The 22,053-nt window shown below is 35.4% G+C and overlaps 1 protein-coding gene across 1 annotated transcript in view; it reads left to right on the forward strand.

Moving 5' to 3' along the window:
- The window catches only part of LOC134855092 (UDP-glucose 6-dehydrogenase-like), a 57,407-nt gene that overhangs the window by 21,739 nt on the left and 13,615 nt on the right, over positions 1–22,053 (forward strand). The window contains exons 5-8 of the mRNA XM_063871475.1: positions 8,431–8,631; positions 20,002–20,149; positions 20,662–20,756; positions 20,899–21,029. Coding sequence (XP_063727545.1) covers positions 8,431–8,631; positions 20,002–20,149; positions 20,662–20,756; positions 20,899–21,029 — 575 coding nt within the window. The remainder of the gene's footprint in view (positions 1–8,430; positions 8,632–20,001; positions 20,150–20,661; positions 20,757–20,898; positions 21,030–22,053) is intronic.

Below are 22,053 nucleotides of genomic sequence, written 5' to 3' on the forward strand. Positions count from 1 at the left end.
CTGACTCAACGTTTCAGCCGGCAGAATCGGCGCCACAGCTCGAATTAGTGACTCGTTTAAGTCCGCGAAGAAGGATGGCACATACCCCACCCCGCGAACTGCGAGACATACGTAAAAAACATCCCGGTCTAGATATACGGCAAGCATACTCTCTAAATGATCCTCAAAATTGCGAATTGTATCTAAGACCACGTTTAATTCATTTTGAGCAACATTGTCAGGTAGATCATCCTCCCAAAACTCCATTATGCTCGCAAATCGCAACAGCAAAGCATTTTCAAGTTGCATTGTTCCTTCACTAACTTGAATTTAAAGAGTAAATAGACAACCTGAACTTGACTGACAATTAGTTTCAACCAACAAAGGTCACCGAAATTTTCACCATTGTAAATGTCAACTCAAATCAAAATGTAAACCTGCTCTTTGAACATCCTGTTTAATTGGAACTAAGTAAATGTTACGACGCCTACAGAACGAAAGAATCATTCAAATCAATTTTGACAACTTTGAAACTTGACAATTAACGAACAAAACAAACCTTTCGCCTACACTAACAGAAATCTTGCTCATGAATAGCGAACAATTTCAAAATCTTTTGCAATCCATCGAGAACTCAGATCTACTTTCTGCAATCCCATACAATATTGACCTAATCGGTTTTGGCGAATTCAACGTGAATCACATATGCGGAGAGGTGTACTCTGTTTTTTCTAGTGAAGATCCAAAAGTTCTGATCATAATCGCATATTTGTTGGGAAGTGATATTCGCATGATAGTAACCTGCCGTTTCGATACATCAGCAGAACTCGCGGACACGATCTCCGAACTCCGATCAAACGCCTATTTCAAACTTGACGACCTCAACTTCTCGGTCATTTTTGAAACACCATCAACTGCAGCATAGACAAGTCATGAATTTCTCCGCTGCCGTGACATCTACACTAAACCGAAAAACAAAATACTCAACCGTCAAAGTGATGAAACAAGCCATAATCATTTTTGGATTCCTCTATCTCATAAAGATCTCTCAGGCAAGTGAATACGAAGATGCACTCAAAACGGGAATTATTTTCCATAAAGATAGCCAAATCCTGCTCGCCGAAAAATTTATCAACGCAGAATTTCTCGTCCCATTTCCTAAGTATAGTTTCACCATCCAAGACAACGTGACACAACTTCTCTCAGTATTGTCTACTAAATGGAAATCAAAGTCAACAGACTGTAGCCTTAACTTCGCAAAACAATTCAACGCCAGCGTGGAATCCTTCAATGTTGATTGGATACTCCGCAAATTACAGAGTGAAGTTCAATTGGCACAAGACGAGGTCTCCAGTATCAAAGTTGAAACATCTCACTTTCTCTTTAACGAAGCTGAAGAGAATAGATCAAGGAGAAGGCGAGGGGCACCACTGGCACTAGCCACTCTTGCCGGAGTTGGACTCTTTGGACCAGGAATCCTGATGGACGATTCCTCAAGTTGTGGTCTACTAGGAATTTTCGGCACCTGCCAAGATAAGAGTCGAGAAAACGCGAAGAACATCAAGGAACTTCATGAATACACGATCAGGTTGACAGAATATGTTGCTGAATACGAAGAACAGGTTAACGAAAAGTTCTTTTTAGTTGCTGACAAACTTTCCGAAGTTAACAATATTCAGAAAGAGATGATCAAGAACCAACAAGAGAATTGGAAAGTGATCGAGGACCAGTTCACAGTAATCAAGAACAATTTTGAGATCCTTAGGGACTGTGATCAATATCTATTCTCAAACCAGCAACTGAACTTTAACTTCGATACAGCGGCTTCTCTTCTGTCGCTTCTTTACTCAGATGTCAAGAGTTATAGAGCAGCGCTGTACGCTTTCAAAACAAACATAATGAATGCCATTCCTACATTGTTGGACAAGCGACTCACGATGTCGTTAGTACCTAGAAATTCACTGATCGCGATTCTCAATTCAGTATATGAAAGCCAGAAAGACGCAGCAGACAGACTAACACTAGCCATTCCGACAACCGACTTGCATTCCTACTACGATGCAAAACTTCTTCGAGACGTCGTGACGGTCGATGAAGGCCTACTAATGACTCTGGCGATACCGATGTCATCAAGTCTGACAGTCTTCTCTGTATATCGAGCACATTTGATCCCGATGCCACAACCGGAGCAGAAGGATGCGATAAAGTGGAAAACTGAAGGAGACTACTTCGCGATTTCGGAGAACGGAATGGAGACATCCGTGCTCACGCGAGAGCAGTACGAAATGTGTCTCGGTTCATCTACCTACAGGATTTGCCATCAGACGATGGAAACTCAATTGGGCAGATCATCGTGTCTCGCAAACCTCTTCTGGCCAAATCCAGTAGCAACTCTGACCGTCTGTGAAACGGAAAAGGTCATACTACCTACTCCAGAAAAGGCCACGAATTTAGGATACGGTATTTGGCTCATTACATCAGCCTCTTCATCTTTTTCTTTGTGGGAGTACAACCTGAATGAGGTTCACACTCCATCTCGCAAGGAACATCCAGGATGCAACATATGCATCATTACACTAGATTGCAGGACGCAATTAGCTTCACGGAACATTAAGATTCGACCCGACCTTGGAAGTTGCGACAAGATTCCGGCAAGACGAATCGACGTCAAACTGTCCGACCCATTGAAGCACCTCATGTCGGAAATTCCGGGGATAGATGAACTACCATATTTCAAATCAAGAACAGACGCGGGGATTAGACTTTTGGAAGAAGTAAAGGCGAAACTTGTAGACAGCCCGATCGTGACAAACATGGAACAGTTGGATGAAATATCGAAACCAATCGCGCACGGAATGAAACTTCTAAAACCATCGTTTACTGAAAAACTCGAAAGCTATTTCCCAATAAAACTTTCACTGACCTTAACCGTAACTGTCTTCATTGGAAGCACGTTGCTTCAATGCCTGTGTACTTACCTCTTCCATAGATTTAAAGCGGTCAGGGATATAACACCACGATTCCTGAAAACAGCGCATGGTGACATCCGAATAAAGCCCGTAGTAGCAATGGACATCGATGAAAGCGAGAGAGACGAGAAGACAACCAGACTCATGGAATCGAGAGAGGAATGGCAGAATAAATACACTGTACTGGACGTGATTGATGAAACTGTTTCGGTGCCACAACAACGTAGACAAATTGATGATGGAATGTTAAATGACGAGGCGAGATCAATGAGAGGCAGCAAAATGGACATGGCAAGATCAAGATCATTCAGTGAAATACCAGGAGATCAAAGGACAACGTCCAGACACATTAACGGAGAGTTTAAACTGACTCCTAATTCAGGAATTCTAGGCATGAAACCACCATCAGTTGAAATTGGAGCCCAGTATACCGAGCAGACGGCCTAACCGTTAGGGAAAACTGAGACAAGAGCAAGTTTCCATTACAATTTTCATTAACTGAAACCTGAGTAAAATCACTCAATTGATCAAATCATAAATGACTGACCCTAATGACTCTCATGGTGGCTTAATGAAGAATCAAACTCATAATGGCTGAAATCTTTAACATATTTGCGCAGAACCTAAGTTCTGATACTTTTTTTCATTTAATTACAACTTATAAAGTGTTATAATCTGTTAATTTCAATGAGTGTATACTCGCTTTATATTGATTAATAAATAAAATGTATTTGTTCCCAAGTTAAATCCTTACAGTTTAACTCCACGTATTTTGATTATTTTAAAATTAGCGTTAAAATTGATTTAAATTTAGTGAAATTGAATTGTACCGTATAACTGTTGCTAAATTTATTGCGAAGTAAATTATTGAATTAAAAGCGATTTGATGCACATTTAAATTACTATGATTTATAGTTTTGACGTAGCAGTTTTCTTTTGAAATGCAGCTAAACGAAGTAGACTAAAGTTTCGCTTAAAATTTTACCCATTTTATTCATTTGAAATTCTTACCTCAGTGCTAATTCCAATCAATGCGTAAAATTTATGTAAAAACAGGTTATGTGACACCTCTAAAGTGATGTCATTGATAGCCATGAAATTATTGCCATATTAGAAAATGTATAATGTTAAATATTAAAATCTCAAGCATGCAGTTGAATAACTTATTATTGACACAATGTAAATAGTGTGTTCAGAATTGGGGAGGATGCGATAGTTAGTCTAAAAAACAGTCAGAAAGAGAAATTGAATAAAACTAACCAAAAAGCTAAATTGTTAGTGAGCTGAAGATTAGGGAGAGATTCATGCTGTCGGGGCCCAAGCGTCCGTGATAAGATACTGCAACAATAACATCTAGAAAGAACATGCAAATAGAGACCAACAAGCAGTGTGTCATACTTATCTAATTACACATGCGAGTTTGCAAGCTTGTTTTAACTAGTCCACTTTTTTCCAAATAGGATAAAATAGTGTTTTGTTCGTAAACAGTTTTGTAGCATAATATGGGCAGTTTGATAGCATGTGTTCTGCTTTTTATTAGTGGCTAGTATTTTGTTGCTTTATGCTTTAGTAGCAAAGTTACGTATAGCAGGCATTTTGGATGCGCGAGGGCTCTGGTTCTAATCCCGTTGCGAGCTTTTTTTTCAATTCACATAGATAATATTTTCTTGCTTTTTTATAATTTGTTAAAAGCAGCTACTTCTTGGCATTTTCTAGCTGTTTCCGAAGTAAAGCCCCTAAAATTTATATTCGATTGGAAGAGTAGTTGCATCTTTCAGGTGAGTTTCGATGAAGTTCTGGATAGTTTCCTGTTAGAGCTCTGAACCGTGTAACTGTACATTAGTGAGTTTTCTGAAATTGAGTATGGAATTTTTGAATTAATTGGAAATTTTTTGGACAAAGTTTGAAAATTGAGTTTAAAAAAATCTTTCATTTTTGAATTCTTCTCTTATTAATTGAACTTGTAGTGTACTTCTTTCCAGTATTTGTCTAAATTAGAGTAAATTTTGAATGGATGAAAAGGTAATTTACTCGTTTGAGTTTCGTCTATACTTTTTGCATATCGTTAAAAATTTTTAGAGGAAAACTTGGCTCTTCCACTCCCCCTCCCCCCTACATTTCAAATGATCCTTTTTCATAGTTGATTTAAGTGTTGTACTGGTTAAATGCTACGATGTGAAGTATGAAGAACAAAGAGTCAGTATGGTTACCATTCAAGTTGCAATTGCCTTATGACAATATTGAAACAGTTTCTAAATAATTAAACTCAAATGAAGGCTGGAAAAGAGCCGAAAACTTTATCCAGGTAGTCTTTTGAAATTAGAATTCAATGCAAGCGTTTAGTTTTCTAAGATGAAATCAAGGGACTTGAAAGAAGTGTGCGAGTCTCAATGATTAAAACTACTGTAAATTTTTGAATATCTGAAAACTAGTAAATTTTTGAATATTTCTTCAACTTTACCGCACCAAAAATTTACCGCACCAGCTTGAAGTTATTCAGACTGAACACTGTGCAGTCTGAACAGATTTTGTTTTTTCTACTTGTAACTTTTTTCCTTCTCTCTAACATTTTCGGTACTTCCAATGGAAGCAGTTTGGTTTCTTGGCTCCAGGGTAGCACTCATCAGTGCAGTCGCACAGAAAGAGCACGACCATGTTTAAACACAACCCACGACAGCTAGATCTGAAATATACACTACTTTTTTTGTCAAATTAATTTAATTATTGTTTTGGCTGAAACAGTATTATTTCGAAGAGGTTGCGAATCGACGATTAAAAAACATTCGAAGATTGAATGAAGTTCGTTCTCTCATCTAAGCATTTTGACACATGACTAAGCATTTATGAAATGTTATCTCACCATAATAGAAAGCTTGTTGTTGAAACATCGCAAATAAGTATACCCGAGCATAGTGAACATCGAACCGCCAACCTCTTGATGAGGTAGCGGTGGATCTAAGATTTTCTCGTGGGGGTTTTTGAGGAAAAAAAATGAAAATTATATAAAATATTAAAATTATTATAACTTCTCAAAAGTCGGCCGGCGAAATGGGTGTCGTAAAAAAGAACAAAGGGAGAACTTTGGGTTGCAAAGTGTTCAAACACCAGGCCCTGGTTTTTAGTTCAATAATTATTTTTCGTAGTTAACTAACTATTACAGAAAATGCAGGGAAAAAACTAATCAGAGAGATGCGCTTTATTTTATTTACTTCTGTTAAAACTCTCCAGAAAACGACAGTATTTAATAGTTATTTGCTAACTTGAATATTATACGCCATCTTCTTCAAGGTATGTGCTCTTATAGTGGCTGAGTTGGTCAGATGCTGTAAATTACAAAACTGACAATTTGGAATTCCCGAAATGTTACCACAAATGAAATACCCCTGTTGTCTCTCGTACCAAAACGGTCTTTAGGAGAAGCGGTTCAGTCTGTTGCCGAATTACTGGAACATTCTGCTACTACATTTTATCAATTACATTCTATAGTTTTTTGGCTCATGTTTAATCTAAAAACTACCAATGGGTGGACAGTCCTTAAATTTGAACGGGCAAGGGCCTTAAGTGATTTTTGTAAAATTTAACGAGTTGGTCGGCCAAAAATGCATGTCAAAAATAGGAACAAAGATGGTGGCTTTTGGGTGCTGAGGGGTCGAATTTCTAAAAATTTATCAATAAATCCGTCATGCGCGGATCTAGGAATTCTCTCGATGGGGGGGGGTTCGGATTTTTAATTTTTTTATGTCGACCAAATTGATTTGCTGAGCTCTCCGCAACCACTATAAAGACTCTAATTTAAACAAATTTTCAGCGCCGTAGGCAAATTTTTGGAAAAGGGTTAAAAAGGTGTTTTTAGGCACTTTTTGGAAAATTTCGACCAAAAATCGCGTTTTTTCGGCGCGCGCTCCCCCCTCAAAATTAGAATATATTGGCGCCCAAGGCGCCTTTAGAAAAATTTTAAGATCAGTCAGCCAAAACTGGTTATTTCAAAATAGTACAAAGGGGGGACCCTTTGGGTCGGCAGGGGGTCGAATCCCTGAGAGGGAGGTGTCCGCCCCCCCCTAAATCCGCTACTGGTAGATGTTTCATCGAGCATGGAAATATTGTGCAATCCGTTCATAATTCCCCACTCCTGAATTTACCTGTTTGAAACTCGTTTTTCTGCGGCTACATTATCACTGTAAGCATCACAATCTGAGTTTAAATTACATTCTTTAAATGGAATAGAGATTTGGTCTTCAATCTGATTGTTTCTATATCGTAAAATATCAGCTTCCGTTCTAGGCATGCTGAATATAATGTAAACAAAAGATAAAAGCAAGAAAAAATGATGCAAATTTGTCTTCATTTTAATAATAATATTTTTAAAAATTCAATGTAGCTGGAAATTAAATTAAGGTTGATTAGAACTGGAGCAATTAATTTTATTAACCTCAATGAAATAAACTTTAATTTAATAATTGGCATTTACGGTTTAGCAAATAAAGCTACAATTTCAGCATCAAAAATCAAATAGCTTTGAAAGACCAATAAGGCCATTCGGATGATTCTATTTTTGTGCTATAAGCAGTTTTAATTTTCAGTACATTTCCATTTATTAGGCACCATTGTTGAAGTGTGATTGAACGAAATTTATGGCTGTTTTACTTGTGATTTTTTTCCATTCAATTCAAACTCCGAAAGTGCAAATGACTCCAAAAAACATGAATGGCTTTTAGGTTTAAAAATGGACAAATATAAGTCAAATAAAAAAGTTTAGCTGATGATTCATTTTCTCAAATTGGGTTAAGTTGATTAAAAACTGTCAATCATAAAAGATCTTAAATTTCAAAGAGCTTTAAGGCTAGATATTTTTTCTGAACATTTTTTCAAAAAATATTAGGTCACTCGAGTTCATTGACAGTTTCGGTTGGCGACGAGTTTCAAAGAGCTTTAATTCTTCCTGATAAAACTCATCGCCAACAGAAAATGTCAATGAACTCGATTACCCTAATATTTTTTGAAAAAGTTTCAGAAAAAATATCTAGCCTTAAAGCTCTTTGAAATTGAAAAATTGTCCTTGGCGATTTATCTACAAGGAAAAAGGCCAAGTTACGAGCTGTTCAGTTCTTCACGGAGAACCGTTGTTGTGCCCTTGCTTAGGATTTACATGCATTTTTTAGGTTTTTTTTCTGGTCTGGGTAATGTTGCCTCACCCTCAAGCAACAAGCAGGCGATGCTACTTTCATCATGAAAACTTCTAGGGAGCCATTTATTTCAATTGTGCAGTACCGGTGGTGATGCGGTTACGTCTCCACCTATCAATCGAAAGGTCGAATGTTCGAGGCCCACCATGATCTGTGCTCGTTGCTTGATGGTGAAGCAGGGGCACAACAAAAGTTCTCCGTGATGAGCTGTACAGCTCGTATGCTGGTCCTATCCCTAGTGGATAAAGGGTCTTTATCCACTACCAATCATTACCAGTATCGTTTGGTTTGTGATCTAGGTGCTATCCAACCCAGAGTTCCTAGCCGAAGGCACAGCCATAGCAGATCTGCTCAATCCAGACAGGGTGCTCATAGGAGGGGAGGAACAGACGAAAGAGGGAAGACAGGCGATTGATACGCTGGCCTGGATTTACACTCATTGGATACCACCGGAGAGGATTATTAAGACGAACACTTGGTCCTCAGAGCTGTCTAAATTGGTGAGTCGTATTTTCTAATACAGAATAACGTTGCATGAATATGAATATGTACGATTGTTGACTTGTAGATCGTTAGGAATTCACCCTTTCGTCGCAATGGAGGATACCCACAATGTTGCTATTTAACGTCTATTTGGGCTGTGTTGACTCAAAAAATGCTCCCCAAATGCGTCATTTATATTAGTTTGATGCCTTAACTTTAAGGTTATAAACGTTCTGGGAGAAGCGGTTCAATGTTTCATCGAAAACATCTCATTTCTTCTGGAGTATGATCTAATGTAAAGACAAGTAGACTTAAATAAGAATCAGTTAATCGAGGTGGAGAAATTTGTCTGGGTTATTGGTATCGACAATACGTGATTACAAAATGAGTCGACATGACCAAAATTTAATACATTCTTGCTTAATTTGTTCTGTTTAACGTGGTTTGGAGTCTTCTTCTAGAATATTTGGTATAGAGTGGTTTTAACGGTAATTATTATTTTTTTGTTTTTAACTGTAAAAGAACGAAGTGAGTTTTACGTATATAGGTTTTGATGATTTTTTTTTTCAGGAAAAAGTCGTTAAGTTTGATCACATTGAAATTTCATTTTTAGCGATTTGATTTCTTTTTTTTCTCAATAATTAAGTTTTTTTTTCGATTTCCTTGTTCTTTTACACCTTTCCAGCTGTGTGTTGGCTATATTATTTGATCAACAAAAAGAACACCTATTGGAATCAAACGCTAATGCCATATTACAGCTATAGATCAGAAAGTAATTTATTTTAAAACCATTCTGAACGTGAAATATTTCAATTTTTGTTTTATTTTCACGTTTTTCCAGCGTAAATTCACAAAGAAAAGTTTAATTTTTTTTGCTCGTAAAATGACATCAATTATCTATTTTTGTTTATACGACGTTGCTGAAACGTCGATAGAGCTGTGGCGAACTATGCCGATTTGGTATACCTCAAGGAAAGCTCGTAAAGAATTAAGTTTGATTTCATATTGAAACCCTATTGGTCGATATTCGAAATTAAAGAAACTGTTTCACTGTCAAGATACTGAGTTTCGCCTGATAGATTTTTCTTATTTCCGGCCGGATAGGTTCCAGCAACTTCTTAGCCCAGTACCAATCCTAATCTTACTCTTTTATTTTCTAGTCTCAATAGATCTAGTATATACTGGTATTCTTGTGCGGTTAGAGGAGAGAAGAAAACAACTGATTTCATTCTGTATTTTAGTTTCTCTGGCTGAAATTGTGAAGAGTTTCAGCTTTACAATTTTTTGTAAGTTTTAGTATTGGATCATGATTGGTTAGTGATCAATATTAATATATATATAGTTACCTTTGTAAAGCAAAGTGTTTTAGTACGAACTTTCTTTTTTTTCCTAAGTCGCAATTTATTTATCAAGAAGGGTATTGATAGTAGTCGTACCTGATTAGGTGGTCGATGGTTTGGGAACGGGAAAAATATATTTAGAAGAATGTATAGAAAATGGTGAATTGGATAGAAAAAAAGCTTCAAATGTTTTTGTTATGAATTCTAAATTATCAGTAAAAATTAAAATGCAAAGAATTAGAAAAATTTGAAAAAAAATGATTTAAGATTGAAAGTGTTTTACTGAAAGAACTAGCGACTGGTTCGAAAGTGATCATTCAGAAAGCGATTTCACTTGATCGAGATTTTTTCCAGTTTCTTTTGTGTGAGGTTGGATTCGTTTATTGACTTAAGTCAAGGGGGTTGGATATGGGTAGGTATTGGTGAAGGATAGTCATGAGATTTTGAAATCAAGTTGCTATTTCTTTTTTTTGTTTTTGTTTTAGATAAACAGGTTTTTTTGTGCGGTAGATTAGCTTTAGGCTGGGTGATTTGCAAATTTTTTGTTTCAGGCTGATTTACTGTTTTCTTTCGAAAGAATTCGTGGTTTTAATTTATCGAATTTTGTTGACTTTTAGTTAGTGTGATCGAGAAAAATAGCAAGTTTGAGACAGTATTTGTTGGAGTTGTCTGATATGAAGGTTTTGCTTTTCTTACCTCGAAGTCTCTGAGTTATAGTTACAGTTCTAGTTCAATTTGAGATCGGATCGCTTAATTGAACAGTGATGGCGGATAAAAAGTGTGAGATGAAGAAGTGCTGTGATTAGTCGATTTGTTCTGACTGTATTTCTGTGAGATACACTTGGAAGAAAAAGAATCGTTTCAAGGTTTTAAAAATGGATAAATGTTATGAATTATTAAAAAAGATTGATGATGAGGAGTTGCTCTGAAAGAAGTATTAAGTCTGTGAGACAGGCTTATGTCTTTTTCTTTCTTCTTCAGATTGATCATGGAGTTTTTTTTCAAAATCTTTGGTTGTAGTATAAAGGCTTTGTAAATTTTCTCGGTTTGTTTCGGAGTCGGGCTGATTGGCGTAGAATGGATTTTTTTGTTTCGGGATTCAGTAGTTTTTCTTGTAATTTACTGTTTGTTCTTTCTGTAGTGATTTTCGTTTTTGGTTATTGTACTTTTGTTTTTAGTGTTTTTATATTTTTTGTTTGTTCGATTGCATTTGAGTGTTCTGAAGGGTTTTTGTTTTTGATATCTGGTATTGATTCAAAAATATCGAGTCCAGTTAATCAGTATAACTGGGTTAGCTCTCTAGGAGCGTACTCTTTTGGATGATATGTCAAGAGGTTGTTTCTAATTTGTATCATTTATTTTTATTTTGATCAATTAGTTTATATGTAACACCAATTTGTTTGTTATTAAATTGACATGGTCCTTTTCGTAGTGTTTGTAATTGTTTCGATGTCCTTTGTTTTTGTGAAAAATGGAGTAAGAACAAATATTCCAAATTTTGAATCCGAAGCTGGTGTAAAACGTGAATATGTTTTGTTTTGTAATAATTTCTTCGCTACTTCTGATATATTTCGTTATGTTTGTTATCTTTGCCTAAGATCCATTCCATTGAAGAACCGGAAGCTAATTTAAAAAATTATGAGTGGTGAAAAAGGTCGTCATCCTGGGTATGAACTGGTAGATTATATTATATTGAATCTTTTGATGGTTTACAATACCCTTGTGAACTTTTCGATGTGAATGTTGTAAACATTATCGGTGTACGTAGTTTTCGGTTTAAACCTATTTTGCAGGTTGATAAACCAAAAATTGTGTTAATTTGTGAAATACTTTCAGTGGAAATATACAGTGGAAATAATTTTTATCTCTGTTGACCATTCAGCGTATTTTTATCATTTCGGTTAATGATACATCGTAGATATTCTTGTAGTGAACGATTCATGCCTTCGACTAGTCCATTAGTCCATGAGGCATGCGAAGTTTTTGGTTTATGTTTGATAGTATATAAATTGCCTGAGGTTATAAATTCATTATTAATAAATTGAGTGCCATTGTTTGACAAGGATTTCTGGTAATCCGATTTTTGACATCCAGTTTTTGTAAAGTTTGTTAAGCATTAGCGTGGAACTGGATTTAGGGCTACCCAATTTGTAACTGCGTCTACTACTACCATGATAAATGAATCTTGTTCGGAAGAGGGTGATATTGGATCTTTTGTATCAAATGATAATTGGTGATTGAACTATCAACTTTCTCCTTCAAAGTGGACCGCTGTTTTTCAGCGGTTTGTTTTTGACGTGGAAAAGGTTTATTCAGTTGATATGTGAGACAATCGATGCAGACTACTTTTTATCGAAATGGGTGCATTTGGGAAATAAAATTTTTGGATAAAGTTATCGTAGGTTTTTTTGAACCAACATGTCCTTTTATGTTTGATGAGTGTATGTTATAAAAAGCTAGTAAAATTAAACTGGTAGACAGGGTTCTTTGTATAAATGTAAGTATACTCTAAGATGTCTGTTTTTTTTCATTTTTTGATCTGTTGTTGTTTTTCGAAATAGCCAAGCAGGGTTTTGTTTCCTAATATAGTGATATCTACTTTTGCAGGTTGAGTTAAATATTTGTGCCAAGATTTTCGTTTGTCGAATAACGGGGACTAAATTTTAATGTTTTTGAAGTATTTTGGTTGTTAATTGAACAGTACATGGAAAATATTGTTTTGTATTTCCTCATTTGTTATTGGAATACTGTCAATATGGTCTTTTAGATCAATAATCTTAATTATTGTAGATTTTTTTTGCTTTTATCTAATAGTCCAGCAAGATTTTGTTGTGACTATGAAATCTTGCTTTTCTATTTATGTTTCTCAGCGCTTGTTTAAGTGAGAATTGTTTTATTATGAACGAGAAGTAGTAGATATGTTTGAATGTTTTTTTCCTGTTAGGTAAACTTCATAATAATTATTTTGACTTTCCAAATGAAGTTGAAAATTTTTTAGCGTTATTTTTTAGCATTGAAGCTTTTTAGCATTATAGTCGTGGTGATGTTTTGTCTTTTGCAAGGAACATTTTTTTTCTGTGAAATTTCAACTTGTTTTTTTTCTGGGAATTTTTTGTGCCTCAGGTGAATTTTTCGTGCTCCAGGTGAATTTAGGTCCGGGACGGCCTTCTCATAGAGTAGTTTCGGGTAATTTACTCTGTCTGTTTGTCACGCTATCTTATTTTTGCCCTGTTAGATTTGTGCAACTTCTTAGTCTATTACCAATCCTAATCTTACTCTTATTTTTCCTAGTCTCAGCAGATATAATTTATACTGGTATTCTTGCGAGGTTAGAAGAGTAAGAAAACAACTGATTTAACTCTGTTTTATGTTTTCTCTGGCTGAAATTATGAATGGTTTCAGCTTTACAGTTTGTGTAATCTTTAGTAATGGATCATGTTTGTTTAGTTCTAAATATTTTACGGTGATAAATATCAAGATATATAACAAATACTTGTTTTGAGCTGGTTCCAAAACACTGATATCTCTCTTATGAGGAATTAAGTGAAATAATTTTGTGAAGATTTCATGATTGTCTCGAAAAATAAACTTTGTTGTCATCGATAATAATTGTTTATAACTGTGGTTGGAATTATCTGTGCAATTGGCTACTGTAGTTTATATATATGCATGGGATAGCTCTCTGGAATCTGCAAATGCATCTTAAAATCTATCTTGTTTTTGCCTTCCAATATCGTTTCCTGTTCCTAGAAGTCTTTATTTAGCTAAAGATGGGAAAAGTTGTTTAGACGTTTGAACCTGTCAGTGTTGAGATACGGATGTTCTTTCAAAAGATTTTCTAATACTTTCAAAATTCTTTGTCTGTAAGTTTTTTTTGAAACTGGCAGCCTGTTTCTTGATGCTTTTTTGAAAGAAAATAATACTTTTTTCAAGATCTGATTGTTACGCAATACATGAAAATTACTACCATTAGTTTTTGGTTGTTTGGTGTTGTTTCTTTTAATAAAGCCGCCCCTTTCAGAATCATAAATAGGATTGCGATTTGAGACATAAATTTTTATACTCTCAAAATCGTTTGAACTATGCAGGCTCGTAAAGTTTTTCTGAATTTTTTTCAAAATGAATCTTTCGAAATTTTTCAAAAAGTTTTATTTAATTAAAAGCATGAAGTGGTCTTTGTGATTTTTTGTAAGTTTCTTTTTTCAGGAAAGATTTTTCACGCTCAAAGTAGATTTTTTTTTCGCTTTCGCAGTTTGACCTATGGTTTGTTAAGTTAACTTCATTTCTTTTATTGAATGAAGTCAAATTTAGCTATTGAACTGCAAAATGAAAAAGGTCACGGAAATCTTGAATGAATTCTAGTTTCAAAATGAATTTTGTTTTTCTGAATTTGCAGTGAAATAAAAAAGTTACTTCTTGATTTTTTTTGTGTCTAAATCGGATAGTGTGCGAGAAAATTGCTTTTCATCAACATTTGAAATTCTCAGAGTTCCATCGTCATTTAGCTTTTTTTTCAAAAAATGAAAGTTGAAAAATGATCAAAACATTTCAATCGATTTTTTGGTTCTCTTATTCTTTTTCACTTAGCAATTGTCTGTTGGCTATGTTTGTTTCTTTGAACTACATTTTTCTATTGACTTACTTGTGATCCACTCTCAAACAAATTCTACTAGCAATCAGCGTAGTGTGTTAGTACGAATCTTCTTTTATTTCTAAGCTAACTAGCAAGTAAAAGTGTTCATTGAAAGTGGATAGCGTTCACTTATTTAGTGGCACTTTTGCTATAATCACGATCTGGCATTCGAAAGTTCATGGCATCTGTTCTCTGCTCTTTTGGCTAGTGTTTGTGATGTATTGAGTGGTTTGTGCGTGAGACTCATAATCTTTAGGTCGCAGATAAAATTCGAGACGTAGCCTAATGTTTGCTAAGTGGACGCTTATTTCTTATTTTTCTTATTGCATTTTATAGAGCTGCTTTTTTCGTGTCCTCCTAGTGTTTGCGAAGCGAAGCTTTGCATCTGCAGTTTTTACAATTTAATGTTTCTAGTGCTTTCCGAATGGTTCTACGATACTTTCAGTTGAAATTTCTGAATTGTTGTAGATTGAGATTTTGTGTGTATCTCAATATTGTTCTATGATTTCAAATGTTTTTTCAAGTTGGGCGAAATCAACTGTGCGAGAATAGACTGAATTTACGACATTTCCAAGGCTTTAGTTTTCAGGATCTAGATGTTTTAATAAAAATTTTTGGTATATCTATCTCAAATGAAATTCTTCTAGAATTACTGCGAGTGACTTATATTACGTGACCGAGTGGGCAAGGCAAGTTACTTCAAACTTTTTCTAAAATTTTCAATTTTTTAGGGTAAAATGATAGAGTATAATGAAATTATTCTGGTTGTCATATTTTTTCCCTTCATTAAAGATTGCTGTCTAAGCCCTATATAAGGTTGTGAATTGAGACTAGAATATGACATCCCTCTTTTTTTGTAGTTTTGAGAAAATTATACCTCTCCTTTAAATGATTCATTTTCTACATAAAATTTCAAAATGTTGCGAAGCGTTTTAGGGTTTCTCGTTTATAATTACCTGTTGTATCTAGTCTCTTTATAGGATTGTGATTTCACAGGGAAAATGAGGAAATAGGATCGTGATTTCTCAGGGAAAATGAGAGAAATCAGTTATTGAGAAATTATGAATGTTCGAAGTGTTCATTGTCGACGAATTTAATTCAGACTGTTATATAGGCGCTGAATTAATTTTTTAACGAAAGTTTTAAACATTTGTTAGGCTCAAATTTACTTTTTCGAGGTTTGACTTGTGATTGCTTTTTCAGTTCTGTTCATTTCCTTTATTAAAAGGAAGGCAAATTAGTATCGAACAGCTAAAGTGTAAAGGTCTCTGAAAAACTTGATCAACTTCTAGTTTGGAAAGTGGAATGTAATTTTTCAGATTTCCTAGTGGAATTTCAATTTTTGATCCAATTTTCTCAAATTGGGTTTGTGCAATCTTAAAATATCCATCATAAATTGTTCTGGAAACTCAAAGCCTTGTGGGAATCTATTTTTTGTGTAAAATTCGAATGTTGAGATTTTTTCATAAAATAAGTCTTTCTTTTTTGTTTGCTTGCCTTTATTGACTTTTTTCGAGCTAAATGTTGACTGTGTTCTGTTATTCGAAAAATTGTTTTTCAAAATTATTTTGTAAAATCTTGGTTTGTCGTATTTTGTTTCATGACATAAAACAGCCTGTTGAACTTTTCCTACATGGAACTTTTCAAAGTACATGGAAAAGTTGGGAATCTTTTTGTTATACGCATTCGCTTGTTTGATTTTTGGTTGCCTCTTTGACTTTGTTTTAAAATCAATTTTTAGAACTTTCGGAATACAGAGGAATTTGAGAGTTTTGTTTTTTCATGTGTTTTTTCAAATTTGCTCCTTCTTTCAAAACGCTGCTCAGGACTGCGAATCATTTTTGATAATATGACACTTCTAAATGTTCTTATTTTTGAGAATTGGTTATTTCAATAGAATTTTAAAAAGTGAAAGGAAAGTTCCTTTATCGGTACCTGGCTTGGCCCTTGATTTTTGCACGATAGGCTTCAAATGCGGTTCACTCAATATTAAATTTTGGACATTTTTTTTTTCAGTTTTGAAACACTCCGTATTGTCTTCTATCTGTAGCTTATTCCATATAGGTGCCTATAACTAAACTCGCGATTAATGACTGAAGTGTTTAATGACTTTGAAATGATAATCTGGAGCAGCAAATCTGAAGCAGCAAATGAAGGAGCGGCATCAGTTTTTACTGCCAGTCTGCCACTGGCAAATTCATTTGGCTGAAGTTCATTCTACAGCAAATGGTACTGGATTAATTATTAGGCGAATTATGAACCGAAAAAGTGCATATCTCTATGGGGTCCATTTTTGAGCTTGCATTATTAATGATTGATTTTTGGAATCGGAATCACAGTCTAGCTGCGCCTTAAAATGCTTGTTTATGCAATAGACTTCAATTGGATTGCTAGGCGTCAATTTATTTTATCTGAAAAAATCGTGTTAGTATTCTGTTCATTCGTTATTTTAGATTAGCGTCAACAGTAATCTCGGTTTTTGTTGGTCTGTAGATAGCGTTTGTTGTCCTAGACTATCATTTCGTCAATTTGTCAACGACTTTTTTTGCTATAACTTTAATTAAATCCACGTAGAACAATATAGCTTGGACACTCGCGAATTGTTCAAATCCTTTCTTCGCGCCTGCTGTAGCTACTTCTTTGAATGTAAACTGGCTCAAGTTCTTAGTGCTCGTTCTTAGTGCAGCATAATTCACCATACCGTTTTTAAGCGCAGCCTTGAAACCGCCTGCAAACGCGTCCTCTAGCAATTCTTTAGCAACCTCTTTTGATTCCATTTTTAGTCCCTCGTTGAAAATATGTTGGGCAGCTTTTGAAGTTAGTCCTTGAGCTAACTCCTTGGCGAGTCTCTGTCCCACTTCTTTGCCCACTTTTTTTTCTGCTTCCTTGCCAGCCTGCTTTACTGCGGTTCTCGCAGCTTCGATGGTAGCTTGCTTCGCTGCTGTTTTTGCAGTGTTAGTTGCCGCAACCGAGACTCCCATAGTGGCAATGCTGACGGCTCCACCAATTACGTCAAAAACCAGCTCCGTTGTGTTTCCTTCTTTTATATCTGTGTATATTTCGCATGCTGTTATTGCAATCTGTACACCCATTCCCAAAAATGGCATACCTGTTAGGTATGCTCCAGTGACGAGCGCAGTCTTTGCCAGAGGTTTTCCAACCTTTTTCACGACAGACATTTCCTTTTTCGTTTTTTCTGGTCAATCTCTAAAAAACAGTATACACTTAGTTTTCTCGACACTGGGAACATCTTTAAGAATGTCGTTCTCGAATCAAGACTGTAAGGGTTTTAATATGATATGTCACTCAACCCAGTCCAATGATTATTTGTGGTGCCTTATTTTGCGTGAAAAAGAAAAAACTGAAACAACCGAATTCAACGTTCCTCCCCTTTTCACTGGTCGGAACATAAATTGGGGTACAATTTTTGCATGGCTGGAACCGCAAGTAGCACTACTCTTGTTGTGAGTGCGAGTGATTCAGCTCGCGGGTTGGGTCAAATATAATGGGGGTTTGTTTGCTGTTTTATTTATATGCTGATATTTTCAACACTTGGATTTTTATGAAGCGGAGTTAAACGAGCGAGTGAGAAATGTTGAAGATGGCCATGTTTGACCAGTGTGGTGGGGATTTTGATGTTCCGTTCTGTTTTCAAGATACTTATAATTAATGATATGCGAGGCTGTTCTCGCTAGAAATCATAGCGAGAAAACTCACGGTCTTAACTAATGAATTTTCTGGTGAACGAAGAACAGTGTGTGAAAAAAAGTCAAAAACTGAAAGATCGAAACAAAGTTCAAAGTTTTTCAGGCGCTGTTTTTTTACTAAAATTGATTTATTAATGTTTTCGTTTTCTTTGTTGAATTGTACTTTCCGATAATTATAGTCAATTTAAATATGAATTGAAATGTTTTCTACCTCAGAACAGAAACGAGGCAGAAATAGAGGCAGTTCTCAAAATTTACCTGATGCAATTGGGAGTTGCCCTCTAACATCAATTTTCGTTGTGGTATGGCGGTAGAGCTAAGTGTTTTACAGCTTCTTGGTCACGATTTTAATTTTTGTGTTCGAATTTTGATTTATAATGAGTTTTGTGAGTTGCAGACAGAACCGCAGAGTTTTGAAAATATTTTTCTCAGTTTCTTTCTGAGACGCTGACTAAACAGCAAAAGATATTTTTTTATATATCACATGAAAAATATATCACGGCGTGTTCTACAAAATATGCTATTATTATATATCTTGCGAATCATAATTAGGTGTATAAAGCAAAAAGTGCTATTTTTAATTATCTTATGAATTATATTACGGTGCTTATAACTTTGATCACGATAACTGATTGGCGACAGAAAACTAAAACTGTCTAACCTAATATTTACAAACACATACGATTTATGAATTTCAAGTCCTGAAAGTGTGCGATAAAATATGATGGCCGGTGCCGACAAGTAGCAAAGAATGTTCCGACCATATTCTTAAAAAATATTTTAAAAATTTCCTTTTTTTAATTAGTTATTTTTTGTGTGTCGTGTGATAAAAAGTCTCACGGCGTATCTTTCTATAAAAAGCCTGCTCGCTGGAATTACTTGCTCGAAATTAGGCAAAAATCATTTAAAAAATTGAAGCAGTTTTTTTCAAAACTGTGAGAACTCTTTGATATTTTTAATGTTCGAATCAGGACTGAAAAGCCGTTAGTATGATGTATCACTCGACCCATTCCGATGAAAATTTGTGGTATTTGATTTTGAGTGAAAACAAAAGCATCCGAATACAAATTTCTTCGCCATTTTCAATGGTCGGAACAAATAGCTCTCGAAAATGTTAATGCGATGTGATGATTTGATGAACACTGTTCTCTAAACCATGTAGAGTTAGTCCAACTAAAGCGTAAATTGATGGTCATCTCGTTCTTAGTTTCTACTGAAGGGTTTCTGCTTAATCTTGTGACCAAAATAATGTCCCTATCAAACATGTAATAGGAAAAGACTCAAAAATTATTGATGCACTTAGATATAATGCACTTTTTGAGTTCGACTTTTTGCTCAAGTTGGGTTCATTTTATCAAAAAAGCGCCAATCATAATTTTTTCTAGAAGCTTAAAGAGCTTAAAGGGCATCTATTTTTTTCTTTGAAATTCGATAGTTGAGATTTTTTTTCAAGAAAGTCAGTGTTTTTTATGTTAATTTGCGTTCAATACTCTTTTCCAATCTTTGATTGGCTATGTTCAAGGAGTACAAGTTAAAGAGAAAAAATAGAATATTTAGTTATTGTTTGCAAAAAACTTGGTGTGCCTAAGAGGAGGTGCTTAAGACTTGAGTATAACACTTAAGGAGATTGCTTGAAAATCCTGAGTAAAACTATACTGAGTAAACCTTGCTTGAAAACTATACTCAGGATTATTTTCTGTCTCCTAGGCAGCCAATGCCCTCCTGGCCCAGCGTATCTCCAGCATCAATGCCATATCCGCCATCTGCGAGGCCACAGGCGCTGACGTCACTCAAGTGTCACATGCAGTCGGATTCGACAAGAGGATAGGCGACAAGTTCCTACAACCCAGTCTAGGTAAGTTGAATCTTTGTTATGCTACGTTTTCCCATCATTATGACTGATCTAAAATTATGGAAAATAACTCTTAAATTACTGAAATAACGAAAATTTGAACATTTTGTTGACCTTTTTTTAGGGCGACCAAATTGATTTTCCGAGCTCTCCCAAAGCACTAAAAAGATCCTGTTTTCTGCGCCGCTTTTTTTGTACTTTTTGGAAAATTTTGAACAAAAAAATCGCGTTTTTTCCGGCGCGAGCTCCCCCTAAAAATTAGTATGTATTGGCGCCGAAGGTTCCGTCACAAATTTTTAGGTTCCGTCACCAAAATGGATGTCTCAAATGGATTACTATTTTATTTTGAATATAAAAGCTATTGAAAGGGGAAGAATACTTAGGGATAAATAGTAGATCGAATTTTCGACGAATGCGAAATACTTCGAGATTAGGCACCGGAATCATGCCTTTATTCAAGGTCGATTGAGGCGTGGAATAACGTGTTATATTTTATTGCATTCTTTCTGTAATAGGTTTCGGTGGCAGTTGTTTCCAGAAGGACATCCTCAACCTGGTCTACCTCTGCGAGTCCCTCAACCTCCCCGAAGTGGCTGACTATTTCCATCAGGTACGTTCGTGTTAAAATTTGGCAGTTGGCTAACGAGAATAATCCGAAAATTGATTTACATTATTTGGTATTTAAAAGTTGGAATTATGAAATTTAAAAATTTTAGTTATGAATCATTGCCTTCTTTATTTGGTTTGTGTAGATTGTGGCCATGAATGACTACCAGAGACGTCGCTTCGCCCGCCAAATCTTAGCCGCCCTGTTCGACACAGTCAGTCTGAAGAAGATAGCTGTGCTCGGATTCGCATTCAAAAAGAACACAGGAGACACTAGGTAATAAATGTTATAATAAATGTAATAATTGTGATTGATTGGTTAAGTTATGGGCAAGTAATCCCCTCTTGAAAACGGATTTATGATAAAATTTCCGACCTTTCTCGAGAATGGATCACTCTCGAAGAAATATGAGGTCTTTTTATTTTTTCCGCCCAAATTGCCTAATTTTTTAGTATTCAATGTATAAATGCTGAGAACAACATACTGATAGCACTGGTTGATTTGGTCAATACAAATGCGATTACTATACTCTTAAGCCGACTTCTAGCACGGCCGAGTTTTGAGCAGATTCAAAGGTTATCAATTTTTGTCCTTGGAGCTGTTCTCTGTTTTTTTTCTATCTGGTTTAAACTCTGAAGAGTATTTGAAATAATTTTGATAAGTGAACTAAAATTTTTTCTTGAGCAGATACGATTATTTGTTTCCCTGGAGCTGTTTTCTGTGTTTCCACGGAGCTGTTTTATTTCTAATCTGGGCAAAACACTGGAGCGTATTTGAAATAACTTCGAGTAATTTACTGAATATTTTTCATTCTAGGCCAATTCGGCTTATTTGTAGTTTGGCTAATCAGATTGAAGCAAAATAGTTTCAATTCAAGATGACGAAATTATGGTTTTTGGGCGGAATAAGTAAAAAGACGCGAAATAGGGATTATGGTCGGTTCGTTTTTTTTCCGTTCAGTTTTGACTACCTCAATGAAAGATCATTGGGAGTCAAGTGTGGTTTCAAGAAAAACTGGTACGAATATTTAGATTTCCAGACTAAATTAGACGAATGCTGAGAGGCTGGCCGAATGTTCCACGTTTCGCCCCACACACTTTTCGCCCCTAATAATTTCACACATTTCGTCCTCGCACGTTTCGCCCCCAACTTATTACACAGTTAATTTACCGCCGCTTTCTTAATCTACATTTTGAGGGGGTTAAATGTGTGAGTACCAGGCTGACCTCCCAACTTCAATTTTCTAGAATTTTCTACTCAATGCTGTTACGTTTCTGTAACTATACTTACTATTATTTCT

The sequence above is a fragment of the Symsagittifera roscoffensis genome, chromosome 10 (assembly GCF_963678635.1).
Source record: "Symsagittifera roscoffensis chromosome 10, txSymRosc1.1, whole genome shotgun sequence".
In the NCBI taxonomy this organism is placed as follows: Eukaryota; Metazoa; Xenacoelomorpha; order Acoela; family Convolutidae; genus Symsagittifera; species Symsagittifera roscoffensis.